The following is a 13618-nucleotide window of genomic DNA, read 5'->3' on the forward strand; positions in this document are numbered from 1 at the left end:
GTAGTTTTGTAAATATATCATAGTTTTTGTAAACATAGACTTTAGGCTAGTGTGTGCTCGTCTACTCACTGTGGACATAAAGTTTCTCATGAAAAAAAATAAACAAGTCAGTGAGAAAGAAAATGTTAGCAAGGGAAGAACCTCATGACCTTATAATGGGGAGGAGGAAGGGTTAGTCACCTGGATCAATGTGACATTAAAACTCTACAAGAACGAGTCATGGCAAAAATCATTAAATAAAAAAAAAAAATTAGAAGCAGTTTCAACCAAAAAAGTAAGTGAAAAGGAACCAGACTGTCAAAATGAACCAAAGACTACATTAGCAAACTCAGCTACAGAAGGAAAGATTTAAATTGCAGGGCAAAGTAAAGTAAGTAAACAAAATAGATAAAAAGTCAAACATTCAAAGTCTATTCATCTTTTTAACTGCCAAAAATGCTATTTATAGGAAATTATAATCAGTTATCATATTAATTCCTTGTTATATAAACTGCTAGTTACTGAAAAACAGTTTAAACTTTAGTATAGTGAACAGTTCACATCAACACTTTTTTTTACGGCACTAGTGGCCCGTTTTTCAATTGTAGGCTGACAGGACAGGGGGTATGCGAGAGGGGGAGAGACATGTGGCAAAAACAGGTCGGATTCAAACCCGGGTCAGCCACGGCGAAGAACTAAGGCCTCCTTATATGGGTTGTGTGCGCTACCCACTGCGCCACCTGCACACTCCACATCATTAATTTAATTGAAAACATAGTATAATTTCGAGTATCTTTGAAGTTGGCTCTGTTTACTATGGAGAGTGCCACAAATCAATAAACCTTATGAAATGATAATAATTTAAACTCATGAAAAAAGATTGTATATGCATCATTAAGTTGTTAAAACTGGAAATAAATACAATTTATTCATGGTTTCATTTTACTAAAAAAGTTATCGGAATGCCTGGGAAAGTGGGAAACAAATTAATAAAAATGTTGCAATCTATTTACAGCAAATATGTGTTCAAATCCAGCCTCTATATCCCTGGTTTGGTCTGAAATATATCTAATAAACTTACCGGTACGGGAGACCCAGCTGTGGTTGAGTCTGGTGGGAGCTGTCAAAGCTTCAGTGGAAACAGTTAGTCCTGCTCACTGACTAACGCCAGCTCACACTCTCTCATTAACTTTTTAAACACCACACTGTGGATATAGAGACGGGAATTGCTCACTCAGTGTGCTGAAATTCTACATACAAGAATCAAGCTAAAATGTTCACATTACAGTACAAAAACAAAACAAGACAAAAAAAGAAATAGGAAAGAGTTGTATTATCTTAATCAACGACAAGCAGCCAATCAGACGTCAGGGTTTCTTTTCATACAGAATTGACACAGTTTCCCCCCTCTGACTGATGGATATGTGACAGTTTAAATTCATTCATGGTATGCGTCAGTGCAGAATCATATTATCAATTATTGAATAGTGAAATTACGATATAAAGCTCTTAAAATAAAATATATATTTTTAAATGTCTTTTATATTTTTACACATTCAATAAGCTGACATCTCTACACAATGTGAAAATAGTGAGCAAATATCAATGATGTGTAAAACGTTGATACAATTACTGTGATATGAAAATTCAATTTGGAACAAGAGGTCAGAATTGCACATGACCAACAACATTACAGTTTTTGAAATATGCATCGAGCCATTTCCCACAGAATTATTCAGCATTAAACTCTAATCAAATTGACAGCCTCCTCTTGTTTGACTGCATAAAGAAAGACTCATTGTTTTCTCCGACTGGCTCTTTTCACTTGGTTTCTCAACTAGTGTACTGTCAGTGGATTAAAGGGAATATTTTTGTAAGCTCGCTGCCTTGCCAATGAAGACAGCATATGGGACGCTGTGCCGTAAAAGACCCTGGGTGAGACCAACATCCAAACTCGGTGGGGTTTAAAACAAAAATGTTTATTTCTTGCATTATAGATCTCAGCAGATTCAAACCTTAATGCTGATCTGATCATTTTGGTGTATAGATCGTAATATAGATGTACACTCTTGATTTTTTAAAGTGTAAACAGTGCTATGAATCACAATCAATTTCCATGTTTTTTTTCCACAGAACAGAATTGAACTTCCTCTTATTGTAACCATACCTCCCATCACAGTGAAATGGATGAAGAGCTCCATCATTCGCCCCATACAGTGGAGCTTAAATACCACAGTGTACCAGAAGAAAAACAAACAGATCTTTTCCTCACATCTGTTGCAACAGAAGGATTTTGTCTCTGATAGGCTGACAGGGTTTTGTGCAAATGACACACAGTGGATTTAAACCAACAGGGTAATTATTGCTACAGCCTTACAGTGCTTGGACTTGCCAGCTCTGGCTCGGGGAGCCAGCTTGCGGGTTATTATCAGTCAAACACTTCAAACTCAGTCTTACTTTAGGCAACCTTACAAGGTGCCATATTAGGCACCAATCAGGCAGGCAGCAAAAGGCCAACTTGGAAGAGAGAATGGGGAAATAAATAGAACATGCCTTGAGCTACCTTTAAAATGTTAACACAATTTTTTTTGCTCTTTCTTAGATGGATGTATTTGCAAGATGAGCTAATTTTAACTTCCTGCACACATCAATGGGTGCTCTATATAAATCATGCAAGTCATAAAATTCCCACTAATTGAGGCTATAATTCTGTGACTAATAGGTAAAACGTGATCACTCTTTTCTTCAGCAATATGTATCTGAGCGTATCAGAACAAGTATGATAGACACCACTGTACCACTGCACCTCTATTATTTCCAGCTATATTGTTGTGACATAACCCACCACCTTACTGTCTCAATTATGAAACCTTGGAGGCCTAATATGGCCGGAAAAGGGTAGATTGTCTTCTCCGGATGGGGAGGATATACTGTCCCTATTGGAGGAGTTTAAGTATCTTTGGGTCTTGTTCACGAATGAGGGGAAGAGATCAACAGGTGGATTGGTACTGTGTGTGCTGTGAAATGGGATCTATGTGCCTACCCTCATCTATGATCATGAGCTTAGGGTCATGACTGAAAGAAGGTGATCCTGGATACAAGGGGCCGAAAAGAGTTTTCTCCATAGTGTGTCCGGAGAAGCTGGCCTAAGTGGCTGGGGAGAGGGATGTCTTGACCATGGATGGATGGATGGATGGATGGATGGATGGATGGATAGATGCCTTTCTTAGTGTGGGAAAATTGTGACTGGCTATGTTTTAAAGCTTACAGGGCTTGTGATTGTTTAAAATCAGGTTTTGGTTTAAAAATCTAATTTCTTATAATTCTATCTCAATAGTGTCAAGATAAACAGAACCCTGCAGAAATGTTCTTACCCTCGAAGATTTTACCTCCAATCAGTGGTGCCCATCTTAATCATAGTTTCGCTCTGGTGGGTTACGCATCAGGAGAAATAGGTACAGTCAGAGAAGTAGGTTTGTCGGATCTTGAGTGTACAGCTATGACCCACGTGTCTGAGTGTCAAAAACCAAAGTAAATTGTTGGTGGGGATTGGGCTGTACTAATGTGGAAGCTTCAGAGAACATGGTCTTGAGATGGTTGAAGGCCTCATCAGTGTAAGTGGTCCAGGTGAATGATTGTTTGGTGATATAAGATTAGTAATTGGACAGGTATCTGAGTGTAGTTCTTGATAAAAATGTCTCTAGAACAGGGGTGTCAAACTGGTTCCAGAAAGGGCCGTGTGGCTGCAGGTTTTCTTTCCAACCAAGCAATAGCACCAGACTCCTATCATCTCATCAAGTGAGTTCAATCTGAACATGATGACATTATGAAATGACTGGAGTCTGGTGTGCTATTGCTTGGTTGGAAAGAAAACCTGCAGCCACTCGGAACCAGTTTGACACCCCTGCTCTAGAAGTTAGCAAAACCTGCTAAATTTTGCTGGGATCTGTAAAAACCTGCTTGTTTTTAAAAATGTAGAGAGAAAGATGACTGATGGTTTATGGAAGTCACATTTCTCAGCTTTAACACTGAATCAGTTCTGAAGGAGCTGTTGAATGACTTAGTGTATATATGACATTTATAGTCCAAGAGGTTCCTTGAATAGATTAAAATGTCATCTAGGTACACAAATATGGAAATTCAAAAAATCTCTGAATACAAAATTAATGACAGCTTGAAACACATATTGGGCATTGAAGAGAGGTTTTTGTTGTCATTTGGCATCACAATGTCTTTACCCACAGAGATATTTTCTAGTTATGGTTTATTTAAGACAAAGAAATGCAAATTAGTTTATAAATAGATCTCGATATAAAATATTTGGTCTCAATCCTTTATTAATGCATTTTTGTAATAAAGATCACAATTCTTGTTGAAATCAAAATGTAAAACATTAACCAATGATGAAAATGGGACAGTAATGGTCTGGAAGTTTATATTGGCTAGGAAATGCCTGAACTTTTTTTAAAGTGATGGAATGCATTTTCATATTCTTTATAGAAGTACTGAGTTGCTGAGAAATATTTTTTCAGAAGCAGAATTCAAAAAGTTAAAGGCAGGTTAAAACTTCCTTGTGATCTTTACAAATGTGAAGGAGGATCAGAGGGCAAAGGAGTTGCAAACTATCCTCTGCTGCCAAGGAAATAGTGTAATCTCCTACAGATTTATTGGCCAACTCTAGTTTACCAGACGAATAGCTCTACTACCCCAAAGCCCCACTTAATTTTATCATTACTCAGATTTGTGAGGACATGCCATGTTTTTAATTTATGACTGTCTGTACTGCATATTAATTATTGACTAACACACTCTTAAAAGGTACTAATTCACCAATGACCTTTAGATAGTATTAGCAATAAAGCTTTGAATGGCCAATACAGCCCATCAAAGTTAAGTTTTTCAAAAAATCATTTTTAACAAAAATACAAGGCCCAAGTATTTTTATGAAGTTTCTTTATTACTTGTGTTTTCTAAATTTATTTTATGGTCTATCCTTTGACACTCTGCCTTTGTTTTTAAAAACAAACTAAAAGCTGGTGTTAGTGTTTTGGTGATATTATTATTTAAAATGTTTTTTTTAATAAAAATATTTGTGGAATGACACAATAGTTAAATTGAAAACTTATATCTAATATCTTTTACACTAAGTTATTAGATTTTAGATGCATTGTCTTCCCTAAATTTCTTATTTTGTTATTATGTTATATTATGTTATTTTTATGCAATTGTAGCATTCTTCTTAGTCTTTGAAATACCTAAGTTTTCCCATAACTTAATCATAATCATTTTAAACAGTAAATCAGATGCAATCATCAGTTAATCAGTAAACAAGTTGGGTGTAGTACTTCGTATGGGGCCCACCCAGATAATGTTGCCTACGGGCCTATCGTTGTGTCGTTAAGCCATTGCACAGATTGAGAAAAAGTTTTCTAACAATCTTCCCAAGACTCACTGACCAAAAAGCAAAACAGAACAAATAATCACATTTTCAAAACTAAAGGTAAAAACTTTGAATCTTTGATTTTTGGCCAAATCCTAGAACTACAACAATTTAGCCATATAGTGTACGTGAGGGTTCTTCAGTTCTGGTCATTGAGGTCTGGTCTCCAGTACCTTCATTATGTGTTTATGCTTTAACACATCAGGTGATTAGCAGGACTCTGGAGAATTTGACTACAATCTGAAGAGGTAATTAACTAATGATTCAAGTGTGGAAGCAACAACACATGTAAAATGTGCAGAGCACTGGACATAGAAGGACCTCATTCCGAAGGTCTGGTATTTGCTGAACAGCTTCACCTCCAGGTGTGCTTTGGAGATTTTTGTTTTGTTTTAGTTATTTTTGTCCTTTTTCTTACAAATGGCTGATTGGTCAAATGTAGAATTCTGTCAGTTTGCGTCAAATGCTTTAAAGGGGCTGTACCTGATGCTTCACAGTTTTGAACTATGAGCAAGGAGACCAGTTTAGTTAAGACTCTTTTGGGGGATTTTCACAAAAGACCCGCCCTCTCCAATAAAAAGAAAAAAAAAGCCCATACGAGATCATGCTCGAGACAATTTCTCCTTGTGCACGCTCTGTTGAAAAGTTGCTGTTCTCATAGCTCATACAAGCTTACCGTGTCAAAAGGTCTAACCTAACCCCTAAATCCCTCAATCACTATATGGAGCGGGGAATATATGGTGGACTTTCTAGCAAACTCAGTCAACTGATCGTTTGGACAGATGATCACGGCTTTTTGCTCCATTGATCACGCAACTCCTACTTCAGCACACGGTGCCTATGCCATCTTTATTATTAGTCGCCGCTGTCGGGTAGTGACAGCGGGCAGCTGTGACAGCAAATCCCATAATGCTTTGCAAGGAGAGCTCTCTGCGCAAAGCATTCCGGGATATATCTGCCTCTTCTGAGGCCTTTCTTTTCTTCTCATACACTTCGTAGACACTTCTTCTCTTACAACCCTCTGCCATTTTTTACAGAATCGTGGTGTGAAAGTTTAGCTTCAATGATTGGCTGAACCCGTAGCTCATCCCACATTTACCCCTAAAAGTACGCATGGCCAGAAAAAGATAGCTAATGGGATTAGCACGTAGGACGGCCTTACGTGAACATACCACCAGAATGATTGACAATTAGGAGGACCAATTCTTTAGATGATCCACCCAGACATAAAAGATCATCCTCTATACCTTATAGATAATAACCCACACATCTCGTAATAAAAAGTAATGAAATTACACCTATCTATGAGTACTACAGCCAGTTGTGACAATTCAAAGCTCTGTACATGGCATGAAGGTTGCCTGTAGTAAAACTTAAGTTATAAACCACACTCTTGGGGCTTTTTAGCGACTAAAAGCATATCTGATCAAAGAAAAAATGGCAGTTGTATGAATGTAGCAGCCACCATTATCTAAGCAAGGTTGAAAAGAAACCCAAGACCTAAAGCTACTAGGTTATCTGACTTGTCAACTGAAAAGGGATATGACCCACGTTAAAGGATCAAGAAATCCTACCCATCCAACAAAATAGTTGTCATAGTAGCTCTAGCAGGGTAATAGTTGTTATGTTTAGAGATCTTAGAACCCTGTTTGGTTTTACCTATAACCCAGTGTAAAAAGAGAGGAGGTGGGATTAGGCTCAAGTGTGACAACAACACTTAACAGAAGGGATTCCCTTGTAAAGCTTCAAAGAAATTTGTGGACATTTTCTTGAAATTATGAATAACATTTTTGGAAGATATTGCCCAATGTTGTCACAGCCATAATGACTTCTTAGATTTTAGAAACTATTAAAGAAATATTACAGTCTGTTACTATATTTTCATGACACTTTTAATGCTGATATCTTCTTGTTCTGCCTGTCTCTTTAGATCACATCCACATGTTTCTGAATACTGTGTCCACAGTCAAGATTATGATTCAAGTCAATAAAGGACAAAGCCAGAGGAATCATCATAGGAGTTGTAATGCTGCCAAAGAAGACAACAGGGCTGTCCACAGCTATGTCCACAGCTGTGTCCACAGGTTCTGAAACACGACCTCTATTCTCAAGTACGCTAAAGTTTTTCTTTGGATATGTGTGTTGTGGTAGTGAGGAATTGTAGCCTGTTAGGAGGTGTTTGTCCAGATGAAGTGGCTAGAGTGAATGGCATCAACATTTTCAATCTACGGTAAGCAGGTTTGAAATGTAGTCATTTTGCTGCCACTTCATCAAGACTCCCTATCTGACCAAGAAGTTTGTTGAATATACCCAAATTCGGCTTTATCTGGTTTGTTATGTCTAAAGGTTAAGGCTGTTTCTTTCTTTCCTTGAAAAATGCACATATATGTTTCTAACTGCATGTTGCTCCATATGGGATAAAAGATTTTATTTTTTATTTTTTGCATAAACTGATGTTCTGTTGTTAGTCCTTTTTCTTTACAGAAGAAAAAACAGACAAAACTATCTCAAAGAAATTTTAAAACATGCACTAAGTACCGTTTCACTCTTTTTTTTAAATAACTTTATTGCTCATCTTTAACTAAGAAAACAATTTATGGCGTTCATAATAAACCAAGGGCTATTCAAAAGTAAGTTTTATAATAATTTTAGTGTTGGCAAATGAAATTAACATTAATTAGCACTAGCTCAAAACCACAGTAGCATGGCTATCTACACAGGCATCATATACATATACTTTTTTGTGTATATATATATATATATATATATATATATATATATATATATTCAAAGTAAGCAAGTAAATAATAAGTAATTATTTAAAGAGCGTAATAAACAAACTGGGCCGATGTATTCTCAATATGATAATGTATAAGATTTGGTTTTCCAAACGTTAAAAGCCTTGCATTTTCCCTTGATTATTTTCATCTGCAGTTCTTGCCTTTTTTGTGTTAAGTCCGTCTCTGCACGTGGAGTGATAAGGAGCTTTAGTTGGCACAGGGTATAGCATGAGTATGCAGGACTGGTTGTTTATAATGTGAATATGACTCCTGTTGTTATTGATTCTGTCCGAGAGATGAGCCCTGTGGGTTTTTCTGATGTTTATGCAGGAGAATGGTGATGCTTGCTAAGTGGGAAAGAGACAAAAAATCAATGAGTGAGGTGAAGGGAGGGGAGTGCCAGGCATTTTTTAGTTCAGGACATGTTTTAATATGCCTGTTTTTTCCTCTTTTGAAGCTCTTGGGGCTTGGTGTGAGGGAACAAGGAACTCCCTCATTTTTGTAACTGCTGAATGAGTTTTCTGCATCATTTTAGGATTCGTTGCTGAAAAGCTAATTCACAAGTCTTGACATAAGGCAGTACTTTCCTTCTGGAAATCTTGTTTTACAAACTTACCAAAAAACATTTTTTTTGTGCTATAAAGTTGAATATTTATTTTTTTCAGTTTTTAATATCACAGGAAAACACACATATTTAAACATCAGATAAATAATATGACTACATGCAGCTTTAAAATTATGATTTTATCTATTAAAGAAATTAACTCTCCAAATCAAATTGATCGGTTGTAAAATATAATTATTTACTGTGTTAAATCAATAATTAACTGATTAAGCACATGTTCTTATCTAACATTTCAAGCCACACCTAGGCCTTACCTGTAAAAAAAAAAAACAATAATTTACCTAGATCCTGTCGGACATGAATTACAGTATCATCCAGGAGGGCAGGGTTGCTAGATTTTGTAGTAATAATATCAATGAAATTCAACATTCAACCCACATTCTCCTGAATATTTTTTGGTTTTCATCCTGTTTCATCCTTATTAGTCTATGTGACTGTGAGATTCTAAATCAAGTTGTGCAAAAAAAAATGCTGTTTTGACTTTTTGATACTTAATGAAATAACTTCCATTGTCATCTGTTGTTCTGCGAACACAAGCCCAATTGGCTCTTTCTTAGGAAGAAAAAAATGAGTGTGATTCAAGCTAAAATCATGGTCAAACAGTTAAATCTTCACATAATTGGAATACATTTAACACTTTGATTCCAAAATATCATGTAACTGTTTTACCAACTTAAGCTCAAGCAGTTATGCAGCAGTACCGTTAATCAAAGCAAGACCAGAAATCCCACCTTAGATTGAAAAAAGCCCTCAAAATGTAAAAGATGTATCTGATTATGATGTTGCAGAGGGTGTACATTATCACAAAGCCATAGCGGCTTGCTTTGAAACATTAAAGCAATTGTGCAGAGAAGAACTGATCAATATTCTTCAACTGATGCTTTAAAGACTCAGTTCCAGGTGTTTATGCAAAAGTACAGAGCGACCAACTGTGTTGTTTTCTCATATAGGAGGATGTGTGTCATATCTGCAGTTATTTTCATATTTGAGGATGCAAAAACGGGTAATCCTAACCACCAAATGAAATTAAGGTTCCCTGAAAAGCGAGGCATTGTCACAATTTGGTAATTTATGTTGTATTTGAATTTTTTATTTTTTTTATTTTTTTTGTTGTAGCCAAGTTATGAATTTAATTACTTGCAGTTGAAAAATATTATTGAGTAGAAATGTGCTAATTATTCAGCTGAAATAAATGGTTTAATAGTAACTACTTGCCTCAAAAAAAGCAAAAACATGCCAGCAAGTTACAGAAATTAGGCTGAATCACATAAATCCTTGTCAAATATTCCTTGAGCAGCTATAGAAGGCTTACTCATCACAGGTGTATAATGCCTCTGGGTGTTAAATGCAATTTTATATTCATTACTGTACTGCTGTGTTGTGCTGATTCTTTACTTGTTCTTAGATATTTCATTTTACTGACAGTGATGACAGGGTTTGGCTTCCAACATTATTTATATATAAAGGTGGAAGTTTGGAATAAGAAATATTTCCAAAAGTTCCTGCTTATATTTGTTTTAATCTGCTAGTCTATCTGTCCGTCTGTCTGGATAGAGAGAGAGGATAGGTGTATAGGCTCACAAAGCCAATTTTAATTAATTCAATTTTATTATGAATGTGTTTTAGTTAGGGAAACAATAACCTATAGTATAATCAATAACTGTGGTAGATGGATAAATGGATGGATGGAGAGGAAAAACTCCCTTTTAACAGGAAGAAACCCCCAGCAGAACCAGACACAGTGTGAGAGGTCATCTGCCGAGGCCGACTGTGGTTCAAGGAGACAGAAGCACACATAAGCCCCATTTACACTACCCTTTTGAAACAGTGTCCGAGCACGGTAACCGAGATAACTAAAAAGTTATCTCGGTTACCGTAGCACGCACAACTGAACTGGACTGTGGAAAGGACTGTGCTATGCTGATACTAGTTCAACAGTATGGCTCAGCGAAGTTCAGTTCTGGCTCGGTTCTCAGAAAACAAAGCATGAGCAGACCGTGTCATCTGCTTAAAGTCAGCCTCTATAATCATGAAATTTCAGACATTTATAAAAATACTAGCTTCTCTACCGTGCCACACAATTTCCAGTGATGATTCTGCTTAGCAGTGTTACGAACCTCGACTCTTGTCCTTGTTCCTGCATCTGTAAGCCCTAATTAGACTATTATTCATCGTATCCACTTCCCAAAAGCCGACTCTGTCAAGTAAATTCACCAAAGACTGCCTCTTTCGCCCGACTCTCCGCAAACTTCCTAAATGTTACGGGCTGTTGATTGTTTGCCTCTAGAAACCAGTAGTACCGTAGATCATCACTAGGAGGTTAGGAAACATGCTAGCATGGTGTGTTAATGGTCGTAAGGAACCGAGCTTGGCACTATTAACTGATCCAAGCTCGGCACGGATCAGTTTTCAGAGGGTAGTGTAAATGGGGCAATAGAGAAAGAAGCAGAGATACAAAAAGGCAACTAGAAACCAGCTTGACAAGCACTCCGTCCAGGAAACGCACAGTCAGGCAGACAAGCTCTGAGCCAGCTCCCATGTCAGAGGATGAAGAGAGCAGTCACAGTCAGAAAAACAGGACTACACTGAAAAACAGGCCGATCTCGAACATCTATAAACAAAGCAGCACAGCTGATATTGTATATATGCTGATATGGTAATTAAAACATGCAGATGTGCCAAAACAGTAACAAAAAAAAAAATCCCATTTTTAATTGATCTCTGAGTAAACAAGGCCTATAGTCTAGACCTAAATTTAACCAAAAATAGAGATAACAGAACAAAGTTTGAATCTTTCTTTCAATCCGTCTCAATTTGAGCTGCATTATAGGAAAACCAGGCAGAAACTGTTGTGCAAAGTTTGGAGAGCCATACCAAAAAGAAGGTATTGACTAAAAACGATGAACAATATGTAAGTTTTTCCTTTCACTTCATCACCATGCACGTCTGTGTTGTTCATAAAATAAAATCTCAATCACACTCATTTTTGCTTTAAGATGACAAACTGCAAAAAGGGTTAAAGTGTATGAAAATTGTTGCAATCTCCCTGCTGTGGCATAAGAAAGAGAAACAATATGGAAATAAGCCCCCTTTATTCAATATTGATTTACATTTTATATAAAAATTACTTACATTTAATACATTTCTTCAAAATACAAGCAGCCAAACAACATACAAATCAAATACAAAATTATAAAATTTCTTATATCTATCATGTTCATCTTTAGCAGAAACATGTGTTTTATAATAACTCCTAACAAGCTCTGTGACAGTGTTAAATCACTTTTGTCTATATCTTTTTTTCATCTGTTGAAATATGAGACCTAGAAAAATATGGTATCAATTATCTGTCCTCTCAGTGAACAATACAGAACTCTGACGGCAAACATTCAACATTGGCCTTGTGTGATGTACTTCCATTGGAGCAGGGTGAGCGCAGCTTGAAATCTGGTGATGGAGAAGACAGAAGAACTGTGGAATTACATAGTTTGCAAGAAAAGACTTATAATGTTACAGTCTTCAATGAAGAGGTCCAGCAACTGCAGAGCAGAAAATAATAGAACAGCAGCTAAAAAAAAATAAAGCTTCAGCTCACTTATGAAGCGTTCTGGTCCTCCAGCACACAGGAAACAAAATACATGAAAACACACTTTGCGACTATACATACATTTGCGTAAAAAATACAGTATGTAGCCAAATCGTCTGAGTTTTGCCATTCAAAAAGCAACCTCATGTCAATATTCATTTTAAACTAGAGTCTTCTGTTGGTACAAATTGTAGCACTGAATTTTTACATTTGAACTGTGCACAGGACTGGCTTATGGTGTTAGGTTTTATTTTATTTGCAAATCAGAAGCTTTACTTCAGTACAGTATAGTGCTGTATAACTTTAAAACAAAAGTGAGTAAGCAAACTGCATATGTAAAATAAAACTCTTGAACACACCAACAAGGACATTATGCTGATGCTAACAAGTTAAACTCAAGAGCCTCATAGGAAATAGAAAAATCTTGTTTCCTCCTTTATATTATATATTGTACACTGTGGTAAAAAAAAGAAGTACAAAGTGTAAAGTTTAGGCTATGCGGCGGTTTCACGAATTGTCCCCTCTAGTTTCTTTGGGAGTAGCTCTCTCCTTTCGTCAATACTGATGACTGGCTTCCGACAGTTTTGTCCGTCGATATAGATCTTTGCATACACAGGGTTGGAGTAATTCATAGGCTGTATGGGAAAAAAGGAATTAGCAAGAATCTTTCCAAAATGTATACTACGACACTGAGGATCTTAAAGAACTGTAGCAACAATTAATCGTCCCAGTTTCTTTATCAGTTGTAAGTAGTTGAGGACAGAATAGCTCTCATGAAATCTTGTAAAGCAAGTAGTTCTTTATTTATATCCTTAATAAGTTAACCAAACCACCAATCGCATTCCTCTGGATTCATGCTTGAACAACCCTTTGGGAAGTCCAATTTCCACTCTCATCCTACCTAATTAAGTTTTTTGCACTTCCAGCATTTTTTTGGGTCCCCCCATTTATAGTACCTTTTTCTTGGTACTGAGAGGGAACTGGACACAGAATGCATTTAATGTGAATTAGCTCAAAACAGCTGTCTACTGCACCTCAAACAAACTGATATGTGTAATTCTTAGTGCTATCCTCTACTTTTTTTTCTCCATCAAAGAAAATCATTACAGAAATCAGACTATGTATAGTTATGTGCAGAAACAGTTTTGTTCAATAATCATGCCAATAACTTATACAGATGAAAGAAAAGCTTTTATACTCTATCATCA

At 36.5% G+C, this 13618-nt stretch overlaps 1 protein-coding gene across 1 annotated transcript in view; it reads right to left on the reverse strand.

Annotated features, from left to right (window-relative positions):
• Window positions 1-12038: 12038 nt before the first annotated feature.
• The window catches only part of lrp1b (LDL receptor related protein 1B), a gene marked incomplete at its 5' end in the record, with an annotated part of 277806 nt that continues 276226 nt past the window's right edge, over window positions 12039-13618 (reverse strand). Inside the window, one exon of the mRNA XM_015391547.1 lies at window positions 12039-13045. Within this exon, the coding sequence (XP_015247033.1) occupies window positions 12905-13045 (141 nt within the window). The remainder of the gene's footprint in view (window positions 13046-13618) is intronic.

This window comes from Cyprinodon variegatus, unplaced genomic scaffold (genome assembly GCF_000732505.1).
Source record: "Cyprinodon variegatus isolate N-32 unplaced genomic scaffold, C_variegatus-1.0 Scaffold546, whole genome shotgun sequence".
In the NCBI taxonomy this organism is placed as follows: domain Eukaryota; kingdom Metazoa; phylum Chordata; class Actinopteri; order Cyprinodontiformes; family Cyprinodontidae; genus Cyprinodon; species Cyprinodon variegatus.